Here is a 19,050-nt window from a genome sequence, read left to right as displayed (position 1 = left end):
ATATGAAATGAGGCAAGCTGCTCTAATCATTTCTGCATTTCAAATTGGATCACTGGCTCAATCGCTTGGCTTTTAAACTGCTTGCCTAAGAGCAAATGTGAGGTGGGAGATAATGGGGAAGAAATCTCAGCCCGCGTGCCGTAGTTAGTTTACTGCTTGAGTGCAAAAGAATGCTTTCAGCCCCCCTCCTCCTCCTCGCCTCTCTGCGGCTTTCTCTTTTCAACTTTGTTAAATTGACTTTTTCGTTTGAAATCGATTAAATTGAGAATCACTCCGGCTCTACCAATCTTTTAAGGAACACCCATTGAGGTTCGCTCGGGCCTATCGTTTTGCACTGTTCGCCGTTGCTATAGGAACCATGCATATTTATTCAAAATCACCTTGCTTTAAAACATAGTTCGACTCGGCACTGATTTAATCGCAATCTTTTCTGAAGACGGAAATGTGTCCTATTTACCTCCTAAACAACAGCCTTCACAGAGTCAAGCGGATTTTAATGGAGATTACGAACAATGGCGAATAAACAGGACATGCTGTACAGCGTGTTTTGTCTGTCATTGCTCGTTTTCTTTGACAAGTCGCAATTCCTGATACTGAACGTCTGATTGGTTCATCTGATGAATTACAAAATGAGGGGTAGATGCTAGCCAGCACCTTACATTGGACTTATATTGTCAACTCGACGTGGCACGGAAAGGTTTCAGCTCTAATGCCATCTGGTTTAATGAGCACTTAGCCTCCAGGACAGGAGCTCTTCTCTCGCTGTCTCTCTCCTCCAGGGCTGAACGCTACAGTCAGAGGGCTGCTGGGGACTTCATTAGCTCATGCACCCGGCGATATACTGTGATGGGCCAGATTTATAATGGCACAATTTAAAAGAAATGCACTTAAAGTGATAGGTCGCCCACAAATGAACATGCTGTCATCATTTACTCACCCTCTGTATGCCAGCTGGTTTTTGCATGCAACCTAAAAGAGCTATAAAATTGTTCATTTCATTTGTGCGCTATATAGTCTCATGAAGATAATTGATAGATTTGCATGAGGAAAACAGAAATTCAAGCCATTTATCACTGAAAATCATTGAAGAATAGAGTGTCAAGGCACCATGGCAGATTTAAACGCCACTGAGGACTGATGCAAAAGGCTGAATGTTTTAAGAGGGAAGGTTTTTTTTGTAAATGTATTTATTTCACAAAAAGGGACAGTGTATAATAAACATTCATGCATGTAAATGTATCCAAATTAGCCCGAAGGCTAGTTTTCATTAGTAGTCCCTTTGCCTGATGTTGGTAGGGCAAAAAACTAATAAAAAGATACAAAATGGAAAAAACAATAAAAACGTAATGCAACCGAAACCTAAACAACAATTTATACAAACTGACAATAAAAAGATGTATTAAATAAATGTAAATAGAAGCAGCTTATTAAAATATTAAAACAACATTAATTTTCACATTGTTTTTATGAAGAAGCCATTTCTTAAAATGATTATTTCAGTTTGGTCACAAAGCTATTGTACAACTTCAGAATAGCACAGTAAGTCATATACTTATTGTATAAACACATACTTTAAAGTGTTTTTTTGACATTATTAAATATGTTTTGAAAGCTGCAATCGCTTTGAAATAAAATCTATTGTGTATATATTACAGTGTACATTAAACTAATATATTTAAAATATATTAAAATCATCCATTATTTATATATATATATATATATATATATATATATATATATATATATATATATATATATATATATATAATAAACAATACAAACAATATAAACATCATTATTACATCAAATCTATTTAAATTTTGCCAATCTCTTAAGTGGATTGCAACTGCCATTGTGCAGAAGCAACAATACTGGGTGTGCACAAATTAGCCTGAAATTACAATGAATAAAAACAGCCACGCGACACAACCTGAACAAATTCAAGCAGACTTGAAAGCAAACAAAGGTAGAACATTCGATTGCCTGACTCGTGTGAAGTTGAATGCACTTTGCGCATAACTCGCATGCATATTATGTTCAGGGGACATGGCGACGCTGAATTCATAATGTTTGCTTTGCATTGTAATAATGTCTAGGAGGCAGAGGAACATGCCCTGCTCTTGTGCTCAGATTCGGCTGGTGAAATGGCGTGCCTTCCCCATAGATCCCCCTATTTCAATTTAAATTTCCACTTTGAATCCAATTGCGGACTTCTTTGATCTTTGCATGCAACTTGCAATCGACTCCTGCAGCAAGAGCTAGCTATTGGGCCAATAACAAGGTGTTCTCTGTACGTCCCGTACACCTGTACAGATATCAGCATACCTGGAGGCCCGAGGAGGCAGGTGGCATCTCCCGGGCAAACCAATCGCACGAAACGCCATTGCATTGCGCGGATTCCTCTCATCGTTAGATGCGAGCAATGAAAGCTGCACGATCTGATGCGATACAACCCACACTGAACGTGGGTAAAGAAAACTCTCAGCATGAGGTAGCAACCATTTGCATAATCTTCCAGGGCAGCGTTAAAGCACAACGTGATTTGAGATGGGGTCTTCGTAAAAAATGATTCTCGATATTGAGTCGTAGGTAAATAAATAAGAGTGAACCCCCTTCCCCTCTGAACGCATTAGACGTGAACTCTCTTATCTTCGCTCGCCGACTGTTAAAGCGAGGGTTTGCGGGGCTGCGTATGCTCTTTGTTACCCAATTAGTTTACTGACGACCCCCGTGGTCTAATTTTCCTGTTTTGACAGGCTCGTACACCCTCGCCTAATGTGCTAGACCACCGGGACAGACGGCCAGACGCTGTCCAGACTTCTGCAGCCTCTATCAAGCGTTTCTATCTCACAAAAGGCTTCTGTGATAGCGCACCAGATGACCGCTGCAAAAAATCTGCGATTTTCACACTGAATACTTTCATTTAGTGCTGCTCCTCCATCTGGACTGGTTTGATGAGCGCTTGTGTGACAAAAGACGAGAGGAGACGAAGACCTCGGCTGTGGCCTCTTGCCTGCGAGGAAGCAAGCGCAAGCGAGGGCAAGTAGACTTTGGGCGTTAAGTTTAACGTACGAGAAGTCAAAAAAAGAAGCGGTAATGGTGAACTGCTGATATAACACAACTCGTTTGCTAAAAGCAAGCCTAACTTGGCTACGAGCTCAAAACTAGACAATATATCACACGTTTATTCACTTGAAAGGCAATTTCAGAATCGATTGCCAAGACTGGCTCGTAGCGCACTTCAAAATATGCACATGTACGTGAAAGGACGGCCAACATCTCCTGGATTTCGCCACCAATTAACCATCTCCGCTTCACACGGTGGAATGTTGAATTCCAACAGGGGAATCGAGATTGCAAGTGAAAACTATTGTGGATTATCTCGGCTACTTTTCAAGGAAGTTGTTTCAGTGTCCCACAAGTGGAGTCTTGACAGTGACAGATGGCAAAGCAGCTGGCATCGCTCAAACTCTTCTCCCTTGTGCTAGATTTTCCCCCTCAGTGTTCGCCGTGGATTCTGCCGTGGCGTATTCCAACACCTTTGGCAAGACGTGGCGCAAACCGAGGGAGACAACACTGTGGACAAACTTATGTTGTTTCTTGCTAATTCAGATTTGATTGAGGTTATGCAAAATATCAAACTTCGGGGCGCTTTAGGCGGGCGTTAGTTTTTACTTCTTTACAGACAAAAAAAAACTTCCCAAAGCAAAACCATTGACGTCAATTCATATGTTAGCTCTAGAAAATGCATTACTGGAAGCCATTACACTTACTGCTTGCTGTTAGCGAGGATCAAACTAGAATCCTTCAAGTTACCAGCCCTGAGTCTTAACCACTACACAACACTCTAGTTTGCTGAAAAGACTATCATGGTGTGAAACTAGCATTGACTAAAATAAACAGATGATTAAAGGGAGAAACGTTTAAATTTTATATTAGTGCTGTCAAATGATTATTCACAATTAATCGCATTCAAAATAAGTTTTTGTTCACATAACATATTCACATAATATATACATTATTTATGTATATACTATATATAGATACAAACACTTGCATGTAAATATGTTTATATATATATATATATATATATATATATATATATATATATATATATATATATATATATATATATATATGTGTGTGTGTGTGTGTGTATATATGAATATATACATGTAAATATTTCCATAGCTGTATGTGTGTACTTTAATACACAGTATTCATCAATATATTATGTAAACATTTATTTTGTATGCAATTAATCAATCACGTGAAATATAATATATATATATATATATATATATATATATATATATATATATATATATATATATATATATATATATATATATATATATATATATAAGTTTATACTAAAAACGTTCATCAGGACTTACAGCCTGAACATCCAATGCTTTTTTTTTTTTTTTTTTTTGACCTTGACCTTCACTAGCACTTTACACTCAAATGTATTTTTTATAATTATAATTTTAATTCAGAAACTGAAAACAATTTCTGAATGAAATTATAAAATAGGTGTATTCAAGTCATTATCAATTCTAAAAAAAAGAATGACTTCAATGTCCCTGTTCTTTTCTGAAAACTAATCAAGTACATTTATTAAGACTTTTAACATAATGTAAGCTTTAGTGCAATTGCAGAGCAGCTCCTGCTCTTTCTGTCCGTCCAGATGGAGGAAATTACCTCACACGTTCTCCCCGACGGATTCCTGTTGGCTAATGTGTCCCCTAATGCATTGAGAGCGTGTGTCTCTAGAGTCTCAGCCAGTCTCAGCACTGATTTGAGGTCACTTGTGCTCTTGAGGACCACCGAACATCTCACCGGCTCCTGTCAGTGGCTCCTGTGACTCATTAAGGAAAAATGAGCAACCATTCGTGCAGTTATCTACCTTTTCTTTTTTTTCCTTTACAGTACATTGAAACCGTCACCTAAGGCTGTGTGCATACATATAATGTTTTCATGCAAAAGTATAGCAACGTGATAAAACACACAACTGCTTAATAAATAAAGCATTAAATGCAATAATCATAATAAGCACAAATAAACAGTTCAATAGCCCAACCCAATACTGTTATGTTGCTTTCTCCTGGTAAAATATTGTGGCCTACTTTATTTTAATACAGTCTTTAAAATCTTCAAAATGCAGCCCGCGGCGCTTACGCTCAAATGAAATAAAGTATCCAGTTTGTTGCACACTGACTAACAGGAAAGAGCCCTTGTCAAATGACGTCTATGTGGATGTATCATTCACAAACTTGACACCATGAATTGTGACGCGGCGTTTAACGGTGTCTTCGCCCTGATTGTGCTAAACTATGTAGCCATCACTTCAGTCACAAAGCGGCGGCCGCTTATCGCTTTCCCCCCATATCTGTTTGCCTGTTTGGGACATGCAGTGATGAAGAGGAGAAGGGGGAAATGTCAGGTTCACTTGTAGATCAAGTCGAGCATGTATTATCTCAGCTCTAGTCATCTGTGGCCCCGGCAGCCGCTGGCGCTGCGAGGAGAGAACACACACCCCCCCGGTTCCTGTCAGAGAGCTGGAGATGGGCTGAGAGGATCCCTCAGAGAGAGAGAGAGAGAGAGGAGGAATAAATCCCAAACACCCCTCTGCTGTGAGGTTGTGACCTCAGGTCCCCTGTATCCCCTCAGGCAGCGCTAGTCCCACCGTGTTTTACAATAGTTTCATTAGCAGGGTGAGATCAGACGAAAAATGGGCATTGAGTGGATTCAAACATGGTTCTCAGAGTCTAGAACAGGACTGCATCAAATTCTGACCAACCAATTTCCAGAATTTTTCCACACATTTTTTTGTCTTTACTGAATAGGTTAATGTATATAGACAATACAAATATACTTGAGAATAGCTAAATATATGTAATGACTTATTTTAAGCACCGTAATTTTAAGTTTTTCCAGTTTTTGTCTTGATATGAGGCCTGTGAATTTCTGTAGAATTTTGGGATATTTTAAACACATATTTTGTCCTTTTTGTAGGAAAATTTGTGAAATAATGCACAAACAATTTATATATACAATTTCCTCAGGTAAGCTAAAACGGGCTAATTCTAAATTATATGGCTTTAGGCCAAAAATATAATTTAATATGAAAGTATCAATAAAACCTTATTAATTTATTACTCCAAAATACCTGATTCTTTTTTTGATACTAACAGGACATAAATTAATATAAAAACTTGAACTGAACCACAAGAAGTCACTTAATCACATTTTATGTACTGATTGTGGAGTAATATAGTAGAATGATGGGGAAAAAATTATTCAGATATTCACATATATAATATTTTGTTCAGTTAAACAATAAGCTCAATTATATAGCTTATACGTCATGAAGTTGGACTGCTTTTAAATGACATCAAGCATTATAAATGTAGCCAAAATGTCTTATAATTTATAAGGTTTTATCAAATCTAGAAATGCTATCAAATTAGCCATAATATATCTGATAAATGTACATTTAAATGATGAGAGATCCTTATGAATTAATATTTGCAAAGCTTTCAGCAGAATTTTGTGATTCAGTGTTACCAAGTACGTCTTAGAAATTAGTTTAATTTCATCACACTCAGATGACTTGAACCTTGACCAAACATTTCAATACAACCTACTAAATCAAAAATTGATTCAGCAAACATTCATTATAAAATTTCATATACCTTTACATCATAAAAAGCATGTTCGTCCTGAATTCACAGGCAATAACAGAACTGAACGTCCTCATCTAGGTCCTTCAGTCATATCTAAATCAAATATCTGTAATTATAATTAGTGAAGTAAACATTCTTCAAAAAAATATCCTGATTAAGTTTATTCTGATTATGCTTTATCATCACTGAAAAGTACAAAAGCAATAGGTCAGTGAAAGCCTATATGGCAGATGTCATATTTAAGCATACAAATCATTTTTTGTTTATTTCCTTTTTCACTCACACTTGAAAAACATTTACTAATCTATTAATTCTTTGGTATTGACCAATTTAAAAATGCACGCATCTATTAAAGATGACACAAAGAAGAACACATAACCTTGGACTGCAGATTTGACTTGTTTCATTCATTTTTTTTGGCCATTATGAACATGGTGATTTGAATATCAGAATGCACTTTATGTTGAATTCTAGTACCTTGAAACGCAGCAGCAGAGCATGTAATTGGTAAAGCTGCTGAATCCAAGGCATGAATGCTGGACCTCCTGTGTCTTTACTCCAGGGTATAATAACCCCCGATGCTTAGTTAGCAAGCTTTATATTTATTAACAAGATCTATTCAAAAAAATATGACTCACAAACAACTCAATAAAAAGAGACTTTATAGACTAAATTACTTTTTAATACGCAAATATGGTCTTATTGTACTTATTCCAAAACAGCGTAAAGTTTGTCTTTGTAAACTTATTTAAAAATGTAGTATTTCAACCCTTGTCCCTCCAACCATCTGTCATATAGAGACCAATTTTCAAAATCCAATCAATTCCTGATGAATAAAATACCCTACTCTATACTTTCATTTAGAAATATGTCACATTACAGAAGTGTGATGGGTCGAGAACATCGTTTCATGTTGATGTTAAAGGGCATAATGTTTGGATTTCTTTTTAAAGCTGCCTTTAAGTCATTTTACAGTAATTGTATTTGGGAAATGAGTGCACATGAACGTCACAACATCATCATAATTACCAGCAGGAAACTGTGGATTTTCTATGAGCACCAGCTTTCTGAGTTGAGCTCATGTCATTTAAAGAAACATGGTGAATACTAATTGCTTTTGGTCCAAAACTGCAGTTGTTGAGTGTACTATTTTGCATGCTGGAATATAGCATTGCAGTGCTTCCCACACATAGGACCCTATTTTAACAATCTAAACGCAGTCTAAAGTGCGCAGCGCTAGAGGACTCAGGGCATGTCTGAATCCACTTTTGGATTTATTTTAACGGTCTGTACGCCTTGGTGCATAGTCGAAATGGGTTGTCCCTATTCTCTTAATAAGTAAAGGGTGTTTTTTGGGTTTAATGTGTGATAAACCAATCAGAGTCTCATCTCCCGTTCCCTTTAAGAGCGAGTTGCACTCGCGTCATGGCACATTGCTATTTGTTGTGGAATTTGTTTGGCGAAAAAGTGTGTATCGGGAAAGTGTGTGGGCGTATCGGCACAATTGTTCAATTAATTAGCCAATTTCATTCATTGAAAAGTAGTAATAGGCAAAACTACAAATACGTAGGCTAATTCTGATACATGCAATGACAGTCCACTATTACCTTTTTGTAAAACATATGTACGCATCCCAGACAATAATATTCCTTTACACTGCAATCCTTTAGCTTTTCATATTTAGCGTGTGTGCTGTTGTGCATCCCTGTGGTTAATAAGCAAAGTATTTAGCGTAAGTTAGATATTGATATTGACGCTGTAATTTATACATCTGGATTTATAGTGAGAGTGATTCCTGGTAAACTTGCATTAATGGGCTGTGTTTAGTGTTTTATGTATAACATCAGAAAGTATGATTTGAACAGCTTTACCTAGGCATTCAGTTGTATTACAGTGTGTTACCGTTCATAGTGTACAGATCTGAAGTGCCGAAACTCGTCTGAACGCAACCTTGACACAATGACATTGTAAATATGCTAATTAACATGTGATGTTTATTAAGTATCCTGTGGGAAGCACTGCCTTCATTCACAGGCTTGTTCAGCACAACTACATCTCCCATCATTCTCTGTAAAAGATTTAGTTTGTTCCTAGAAAATAAAAAAAATATGAAGAAATATGAAATCCAATTATGACCAAAATTATATGATTGCACATATGCATTTTTGATTTCTGAAATTGCTAGTATGAACTTCCCAGAAAGAGTCACCTCTGGCTAGAACAATAGGCTAAAATCATAAAGCTATTTAAATGGACATTTAGTAGTAAAACTGAAAATGTTTAGTCTCTCAGAGGAGAAAGCAAACTGTGAGGGCAAAAGGTCAACAACTACTCAAAGGAAGTTCTGTCAGTGTGGAATAATTTCTTCTCTGATTTCAGTTTCTAAAAACGGTTTCAGAATTTGAGATGCATTTTATTCTAAACTACTTCCATTGCTTAAAATATGGTTATAGACTCCCATTCAAACATCTGAAATGGTATATCTCACATGCTCACCAAGACTGTGTTTATTTGATTATCTATACACTAAAAATACAATTTACATGAACTGTAGCGAACAGAGCGTCACAGAGACTTGGATGTGGGCTTTTTTTGCACGCACAAACATATGGTTTCTTAATAAAATGTAGTTGTGCGTTGATGCCCTGTCACTTTTCCCACACACCCTCAGTCAGACGCTAAAAGCAAAGCCATTTTCATTTCAGCAGTCCGAGACGTCAGCGGTCTAGTGACTTGTTAAAGCCCAGCAAAGTAATTGATGCATGCAATCGCAAATTGGTTCCCCGCCTAAACTTCAGGCCTATTATTTCATTAGATAAAGCCACATTTGGGTTGCCAAAATAATTTCTGTGTCCAACGAGGAATTAAAATCCCGTTAAAGCTCATGAGCGGGCGACATTACAAACGGGGAGATATTCTCTCTGATAAATATAGCCTCAGATGTAAATAAGATCTATACGAGCATGACGTGCCAAATATACAGTTGCGCAAGTTCTCTTGCTTATGAGCAAATAAACCCCACTTGCATATATAATTAGATGTAAGTGTAAATAATTGGTTATGCATGTGCCAACACAAGGATGATGTTTGTCTGTGTGCGTATGTGCGCGCTCCACTCTCAAGTCCCACTGATTCGTCTTTCCAGCCATGTTGAATCCTCTTTTCTTATCAGAGCAGTGCAGGCCTGCATCAGGCGCTCCTTGCTATGACAGAGGCTACAACAATAGGCATGCGATACCGCTGCTTAGCGCTGCGTTTCGGAGGGGAAACCTGCCACAGGCACAGATTAACAACACACATACACACACACACACACACACACACACACACTCACACACACATCCACTCTCTCTCCCTTTCAAACACACGCACCCACTCCCACAAAATAGATTGCAGCCACCAAAACAAAACATTTTTCCAAAGGCCCGGCTCTTGATTAATGAAGTAATGACAAGAAGAAAAATATAATTTCGGCATGAAAAAAAATCCACTGCCACTTGTTCAAGTTTGGGACAAACAATAAAACCTATAGGAGGAGAAAGGGGACAGCGAAGAGGAGGAGATAAAGCCCGGTGATGGCTGGAATTATTCCTCCCGCTCATTCGATACACTGGTTCGTGCTGAATTACAGCATAAAAACAATCCAGGAGCCCAGCTGACGCTGGTTCTCCCTCTGAAGGGTGCAAATGAAGACAATAGAACGTCATTTCTGCCACCGTGGACACTCCACAAATACAAACACTAGCTACTTGCACCACAAGAGTTTGACTGCTGGTTTAATGCTCATGCTGGCTCGTGAAACCTTCAAGGAGGAGCCTGGATTTCTCAGAGGATGCTCTTTCGTAGCTCGAAAGACTCCAGAGTTGTCTTAATTTCAGGTGTTTCTCCTACAATTCTTTGAGATGAAAACTGATTCGGATCTTTAGAAAGTCTATTGTCTTTTTCTCAGGAGAAACATCTGAAGAGCCTTTGCACTCAGAAACAAATCAGATAAAAAAAGACTTATTTGACAATATTTTTTTCCCTTTTTTTCCCCTCTGAACATATTAGCTACTGGTCAAATCTACAATAAAGAAAAAACAAATAACAGTCCCACTTTATATTTATCATTATTGTATCAAATTAATAATTTGATATAATGCACTTAATGTATACATACATGTTTTTACTTTGTACTTAAAAATACTTATATGTAGTTACATCTGTAATTAATTTTTGTAATTACATTTATAATGAAACTATTGACCCCTCCCTTACACCCTAACCCACCCTTAAACCTGCATATACCACCAATCCTCTCCCTAACCTCATATCCCACCTCAATATTTTGCAATACAATAGGACCATAATAAGTACATTATACTTATTTTTTGATGCAAATACATAGTAGTAATATAATGTAAAAAAAAAAAAAATCAAATTCATGTAACTGAAGTATTTTTGCATATAATACAAGCTGCAAATAGCAGCAAAATCATTCCAATTTAAATATTTCAATTGAACTGGATGTGGCCAATTCAATTCAAATTCATTAATTAGTTAAAATTTTACAAATTTGTTTTTCTTTTTGCACAATCCTGATATTTACTCAGAAGTCATTCTGCCAGTAAATTTAGAACAGACAGAGAAAAAAATAGAAGACAGAGATCATACTTGTTTATTGCTGCTTCTTAACAAAGCTTTTTAATTAGAGAAATGCTCATTCATTAGATGAACACTGAACTAAAAGCCATACTTAACTAACTGCCCGTAAATCTGCGGTTCATTATTAGGTTGTTTCCAAATCAATTATTAACACTTAAAATGGACACTGGGCAGCGAGAGCGGTGCAGAGCCACAGGCCGCAGTCAGGGTTGAGTCCAGGCCCAGTAATTACTGTGATGAAGACACCTGCTACTCAATAGCTTCGACCCACACCGGCCGCCCGGCCCCCAGATGGCAGACATTTATGTCTGAGTGTCATTATTAATTTGTGTTAATTTGGTGGGGGTGGACGGGCTCGTCGCTCACCTGCGCAGGGGCTGCTGGGTAATTGAGCTCTAATGGCCTGATTGATCGGCAGGAGAGGAGAGAGCTCTGGCGACTATCACTCAGACGCTGAGAGGAAGCGCTCTGTAGACACAGCAGTTCAAACATCCATCGGACACTGACACCGCAATGTATCTTCAATCAATTTGCAAGTCATTTAGGTCACATTTTAAAGAATGACTCTGTTAAAGCAGCCCGTCTCACAATTTTATTCCCCTCTTCAATCATTTCAATTCCTCAATTATTTCCGACCTGGTGTAGGAAATATGATATAAAAAGAGTGTCCACTTTAACGCTAGGAACGATTCACTGTTCAAACGGCTTTTAAAGATCTGCTCCAGAGTGTTAAATCAATAACTGTGATCATAGAGAGAGACGACTCACTGAGTCGTGAATCATTTGGGTGAATCGTTTGAATGGAACGAAGATGGATGGCATCCAGACTGAGGTATCTGAGGAGTTTCATGTGTAAACACGGCAGAGCGTGGCATCGTAAACTCCCAGAAGCCCTCTGGTTTCCGTACATCAGATGTGCGATGTGCCCCCTGCACCGATAAGCCCTCATCATGTGACCCTATCTCTGCCCCGCAGATGCCAAGATCTCTCTCACCCGCTCACCCCAGGAGGGTGACATCAATCAGTTCTAAATGCTGGATGCCCCCCAAATGCCTGTCCTACTTCAACATATACAAGACACGGACGGAAGAGATCTTTCATTTACTTTCAATCATATGCACACTATTTAAAAAAATGGCATCAATGGTTCCATTACTAATTTAATAAAAAGTTATCAAAAGATTATTAACTGAGAATATATATATAGGTTAGGATGCCATCACTTTAAGACCTAATACATTGGATCAGATATACTGATAACACATGTAGCATAGCATTCACTTAAAGGGGTAGTCGACCCAAAAATAAAAGTTGTGTCATTATTTACTCATCCTCATATTTTTAAAACTTGTTTGGCTTAGTATCTTTCATGAAATGCAAAAGAATATAGGCCTATTTTGAAGAATGTTAGTAACTAACCCTCTTCGCTCCCATTGGCTTCGACTATATTTACAAGTGAACTGAAGCTGTTTGTTGACTTTATTCGTTTTTTAATAGACTATACCTTTAAGACATTACTGACCACGTTTACATAAATATTCATCCCGACATTGTTCTATATTTTTGTAATAAACCACTCAATCACATTATCCAGCTAAATTCTGGGTTTGGGGGACTTTCTGTCAGTGAAAGTGTTGCATTGAGTTTTTATCTCTTTTTAACATCAAGCATGATACACACTTTATTTTCTCATTCATGCAAGCTTTTTTAATCACTGTAACACATAAATACCTTTAAGCAGTCCTGCACTGCATGGATATATTTAGCTGTCAAAATGTATTTTGGTATACCACCCACGCATATTTTTGCCCAGCTGAGCTCGGTTAGGAAAGACACCATATTTCGCTAAGATGAAGAATAATGAATAATAAGTAATAGTAATAGGTTTTTAATAGATCTTAAACAACTGACTGACAAGAACACAGCACTAAAATAGTGTGATTGACCAATCCGGTCATCTAAAGCAATGCAGACTACATTTAGTCTACTAACTTGACATCTGTAGACACCATTCTTCAATTTAACCAATCACATTCAAATCCATAAACCAGCAGTCAAAAGACACCACTTTAGATTCAGTCCATATCATACATCTTATATCAGCAGATTCTGCCTTTCTCAGATCAGACACTAAAGAGGGTGACGCGGGTGAATTGGAAATTCAACGGAGTGTTTAACCACCTCTAAAGGGTCAACATTCACGAAGATAGAGCTTTCTTTCTAAAGACATCACGCCTAATTCAACTTCATGGTTTTTCATGCTCCCCTCTGACTATATTTATTAACCTTGTGAAACATCAATGTTCGGTTTTATTAATCACTGCTTACAACGTTTTGTTTTGTTCTCCTTGATTTTAAAGGAATGACACATCCAAAATGGAAAAATCATTATTTACCCACACTGCAAATTACAAACCTCTGTTATAAAATACGAAATTAGAAATTAAAAAAACAAACAACAACAACAAAAAAAACAACAACAGTATTTTGTGCTTCCGGTGTGCGGTCTCTTCAAATACAATTAATATTTTAATTAAAAAAAAGGTATTCCAATTTGTGTGCAAAGGGGCAGTACAGAAAAAAGAAAAGAAAAAAAAAACAGCTTAAAAGAATGAGAAAGTTCTAAATTAGAGTAATCCCACAGAATGAGGCCTTAGAGTCCAAAGTCCTCACAGACTTTTCCTTACGTTTCTTAACAGGATAAATATGAGATTCGTTACAATTTTTAATAACTATTGCTTAATTAATCCACATTCAAAATGAAATGCTAAATCCTAAAGGATTCCTCTTGCCGTCTGCGCAGTTAGGTCAACACTTTCCTCTTTTTTGCTCTTTCTTTAACGGCTGAAGGATCATAACGACAGCTAGAGCCTAACCGGAAGAATCAGCGATAGTGGCATCCAATCTTGTAGATGCAATATCAGTCAAGGGTTTAGTAATAAAATGCGTAGATGAAATGGTTAATAGCACAAAGGAGGTCACCTTAAGGTCAGTATGATGCAGAAACGTAAGTAGCACTGGGTTATGATCTGTATGTAACACAATTAACATCTGTTTATGTTTTTTCATCGGTTAATATGCAAATGCTGCACTTCGAGGAAAATAAGCTTCACCCTTTACAACAAACTGCTTCATGAACTGATTAACAAACACTGAGACTCTGTTAAAGGTGAAGAGTGTAATTTCTGTGCTGGCAGGATTAAAAAAAGTTTCTAAAATCTTCCCAAAGCAATGCCATTGGTCCAGCCAATGACAAATCCTTCTGTTTTAATAAACCATTTAATTTAATTTGGTGCATTTTTAAGTAGAGCATAAATTGCACGCTTCATCCTTAACCCCCGTCAACATTTAGCTTGAGATAACATACCTGAGCATCTGTGTTTAGCTCAATTTTTCCCTCGAAAGGCCCCCATGTGGTTCCTACAGGAAGCTGCTGGCGGCTGTGAATCCGTCGTTCTCCATCTTTGTTGAACAGGTCCAGCTCTCCTGTGAGACAGAACAGGGCAGTCAGTCAGTGTCACACAACAAAAGCTTCAAGCTGACTGTAAATACATTTTGAGTCGTGTAAACAACAGCATCAAAATTCTGTAATTTTTGACGCCTTTATTATTCTACACAGCAAGAAACACATTCTGTCTATTAAAACAATATCAAATTTTTCATTGATTTAAAAAAATTAATTACAATTTATTTAATGCAAAACTTATATATTAGTGCTGTCAAACAATTAATAGTCACTTCCACAATTTTGTTAACATATGTGTATGTATTGTGTATTTTATTATGTATATATATATATATATATACACACATACAGTATATGTTTTGAAAAGATTTACATGCATATACGTATAATTTATATATAAATATATTTATTATATAAACATATTTTCTTTTTACATGCGATATATACATAATAAATATATACAATATACACACATATACTATGTAAAAAAAACTTCTTTTTGGATACAATTAATCACGATTAATAATTTGACAGTACTAATACATTTTTAGTGCATATACACATTGTATATGCACCTGGACCAATAAGGCAGAAAAAGAGACAGAATTACATGAAAGAAATGGAAACCTACTTCTACAACAAAAAAAAAAAGCTAAATGAGAGAAAAAATGAACAAACTAATAAATAAAAAAAATAAGAAACAAGTAAAAAAATTGAAAATGATTATCTAAACACTCGGGTTCTTTTGGTTCTTGGCTCTTCCTCTAATGTAAAGTAAGCAACAACTTAGAAGCCATCCAAAACACTAGCAGCAGGACATTAGCATTAAAAAAAAAATACAAATCTCGCATTCTCTCTACATTTATGAATAACAATCACATCAACAATTTTTTTCGGCCAAATAATGTAGCTCATTAATAAATAACAGTAATATTGTAAGTATTTAACAACATCAGTACATAATTCACTGCATATCTGATCACAGAGTTAGTTAAAAGCCATGATTTGAGGATCATAGCACGTTTTCCTGCCTCTTCCATCGACTGAGAGCAGTATTTGATACAGACTCCAGCACCTGTTCTCAGAGCTGATGGCGATCAGATGGAGCGTGTCAAACCACTGGGATGCTAACTCCTCTTGAAAGAGCGTCTTTCGCTCTCTGATAAAACCTCGCTGAGATGTTACAGGCTTACCGGCTGGCAGCGTGGGCTCTATTTCTGTTTTTCCAGGAAGGGGGCCGAGGCCTCTTGTTAGTGGCGCGCTGAGCTCGGAGTTAATTAACCGTGTCACGGGATAGCACAGCTAGCCCCGCGAGTTCCCCGAGCGCCGCTATCTAATCAGTTAGATTTTCTGTGCTTTTTTAGGACAGTGATTAATCAAACAGTTATTATAATAGACTGCCTGGTCATGACTCTCGTCTCTCGGAGGGCTAGGGGGCTCTTGTCAAGAGGATCTCAAGAGTAGACTTCCGGCGGGTTTTCATGGAGATGTTGAGAGCTTTTCGGAGGCCGACCTGCGATTGAGGGAGATTTATCCCTCGGAGCTCGAGTGCTATCTGCTTTATCTTCCCGCCAGCGTCCTGTTCGACTGTGTCACAGCACTCATAACAACAGCACAGCTCTTTACAATGAGGCGAAGACTGAGAATCTGTAACATGCTGAAAATATTAACGTGCGTTGTTCGCAAAGCGCAGATGTTTCTCCTAAAATTCAATACGCAAGTGAAGATTACCGAAAGAGTCCTAAATTACTACGTATAGCCCACACTCTTAAGAACAAGGGTTCTTTAAGCCTGCACGATTTTTCCCCCAATTTTAGAGCCAGAACAAGTTGACCCCAGTTGAGGAAAGTCAAAGCAAGTCCGTAGATTAAAGCTGACAGATTCCACATTTTTAGAGTCTGTGACTTTTTTGCTTGTATCCAGTCAGAGGATATCAAACATGATTTTACTACCCTTTTGTTTTCATTTGTCAAGCGTAGCAACGAGGCACATTTTCCTGCGTGAGTTTGTAGTGATCGGAGCAACTTTTAATAGTGTATGAACCTCGGTTGTATGGTGTATGATGCTCAGTTTTCCTTTGTCACTATTTACTATTTAGTCGGTAAGCATAGTTTTTTATCTGTTGGGATTTTAAAAGTTATGTAGTGTATTCCAGCCTTTATTTGCATTGATTGACATATTTGCATTCAAGGTTCTCCGAAAAACCTTTAACAGCCATCGAATCTTTCTATTGCACAAAATGTTTTTCATACTAACCAAATAAATGTTCCTCATTGGCTTTGATCCATGAAATGTGCAAAAATGTTTTTTTCAGATGATTAAAATGTTCTTTAAAATGTTCATACAAAAGTGGTTCTTCTATGGCATCGACTTTTGGAACCTTTATTTTTAAATTGAAAAAGGTACTTCAGATGAATAAAATGTTTTTTTTTCTATAGCATTTGGAACATTTATTTGTAAAAGTGTGGATTATTTGGTCTTGAGAGAATCTGATGAGGAATGTTCAAGTTCATGTTTAGATCTCTGAGGTTTGGATTGTAGACTTGGGTTTATAGGATTATTGTATTTTTGGTGGTATTGTTGAGACAATTTCCTGTAAAATTCTATAGAAGACACTCAACATTTGAGAAGCAGGAGACCACCATTTGTTCTCTGTCTGGGAACAGGGACATTAAACAGGCATCATTTGTGATTTTGACTGCAGTCAGACAGTGTCTGAACACAACATAAAGGTGTTTCTGTAGTGCAGCATGTTTTGTGACCTGTGCTAAATAAAGGCTGGTTGCTAGATGATCTTCAGCATGGTCTTTGTGGGCTGAAAGCAGTACAGAGCTGATTGAACTTTAAAATGACCTATTCAGCTGTGTTTCTCACTGCAGATATCAGCTGCGTATCTGTGACACACTAACACGCCAGTCTGCTTGTATGGAAATTCCCCTGCGACTGAATAAACATATCACAGTACGATTGCCAGACATTTGCTAAATATCACAACAACGCGTGACAGAGACTTCAGCAAGAGCAAATGAGAATTTTAAAAAGATAACTATTTACAGTAGCTAACATGAACTAACAATGAAAAGGTTCTATTAGTTCTAATGCATTTACTAAGATAATCATCTACAGTAGAATATAACGTTATATCTGTTGATTCTCTAATTCTACCTGTAAATTGATCTATTATATCTATCTGTTAACTAATGGACCTGAGCTGACATGACCTAACAATCAATAGTTCTGTTTTTATTAAATAACCTAATGCTTAAAAATACTATAACAAATGTTCTGATCATTGTTTGTTCATTTTTTCATCAATCACTTACCCCAGTGTATGTCTTCGGAACACAATAGATATTTTGGATAGGCTTGTGACTGTCCCATTGACTGCCAAGTAATGAACACTGTCAAGGTCCAGAAAAGTATGAAAGACATTGTCAAAACAACCCATCTTCCATCAGTGGTTCAATCGTAACATTATGAAGCTACGAGATTATTTTTGTATAGAAAGGAAAACAACAATAAAGACTATTCAACAATTTGTCACCGTAACGTCACTTTAGCGCCATTTTATCGATGAAATATCGCAGTATTGCACGCTGTTCTGTGTAGCCGTGCACTTAAATACACTTAGAAATACACTTAGAAAAAGCGTCCTTGTTTTGCAGCTGACACAGAAAAGCATACTCAGTTTGAGTCCACCGGATACTCTCCAAAATGGCACTACAGTGAAGTTAAGTTGCCAAATCGTTACATAAAGTCATTATTTTTGTTTTTTTCCAAACAAAAAGTATTCTTGTAGTTTCATGACATTAGGGTTGAACCATTGATGGCAGACTGAGCATTCTGACGATGTCTTTCATACTTTTCTGGACCTTGACAGTGTTATTGGGCAGTCAATGGGACAGTCACAAGCCTCCCGGTTTTCATCAAAAAGTTCTTAAATTGTGTTTTAAAAATCAGTTGGGATTTTTTTCAAAATGTATACTATTACTTTTTTGCAACATACTAACTCAGTTTAGGCATTACAGCTTTATATTACACAGTTTCAAAAAGACTGATATACTGTATATCCATAGCCCTTATCTGTATTAGCCTCTATTATTTACTGAATCACATTGCTAATAAAGATCATGGTAACTGAATACTGCAATCATTCAATCCTATGGAAAAAATCAAAATACCATGTTATTTCCAGAATAATTATGTATATACTGTTATGTTATGTTACGTTAGAAGAATGATTTTCCTCAT

At 36.9% G+C, this 19,050-nt stretch overlaps 1 protein-coding gene across 3 annotated transcripts in view; it reads right to left on the bottom strand.

Moving 5' to 3' along the window:
* The window catches only part of zfpm2a (zinc finger protein, FOG family member 2a), a 138,939-nt gene that overhangs the window by 57,316 nt on the left and 62,573 nt on the right, over nucleotides 1-19,050 (bottom strand). For all 3 annotated transcript variants that reach the window (XM_043262009.1, XM_043262010.1, XM_043262011.1), the window contains one exon: nucleotides 14,701-14,819. In XM_043262009.1, coding sequence (XP_043117944.1) covers nucleotides 14,701-14,819 — 119 coding nt within the window. The remainder of the gene's footprint in view (nucleotides 1-14,700; nucleotides 14,820-19,050) is intronic.

Source organism: Puntigrus tetrazona, chromosome 16, assembly GCF_018831695.1.
Source record: "Puntigrus tetrazona isolate hp1 chromosome 16, ASM1883169v1, whole genome shotgun sequence".
Classification (NCBI taxonomy): Eukaryota; Metazoa; Chordata; class Actinopteri; order Cypriniformes; family Cyprinidae; genus Puntigrus; species Puntigrus tetrazona.
The sequence above is the reverse complement of the archived record's forward strand: the minus strand, read 5'-3'. Positions and strand labels throughout refer to the sequence as shown.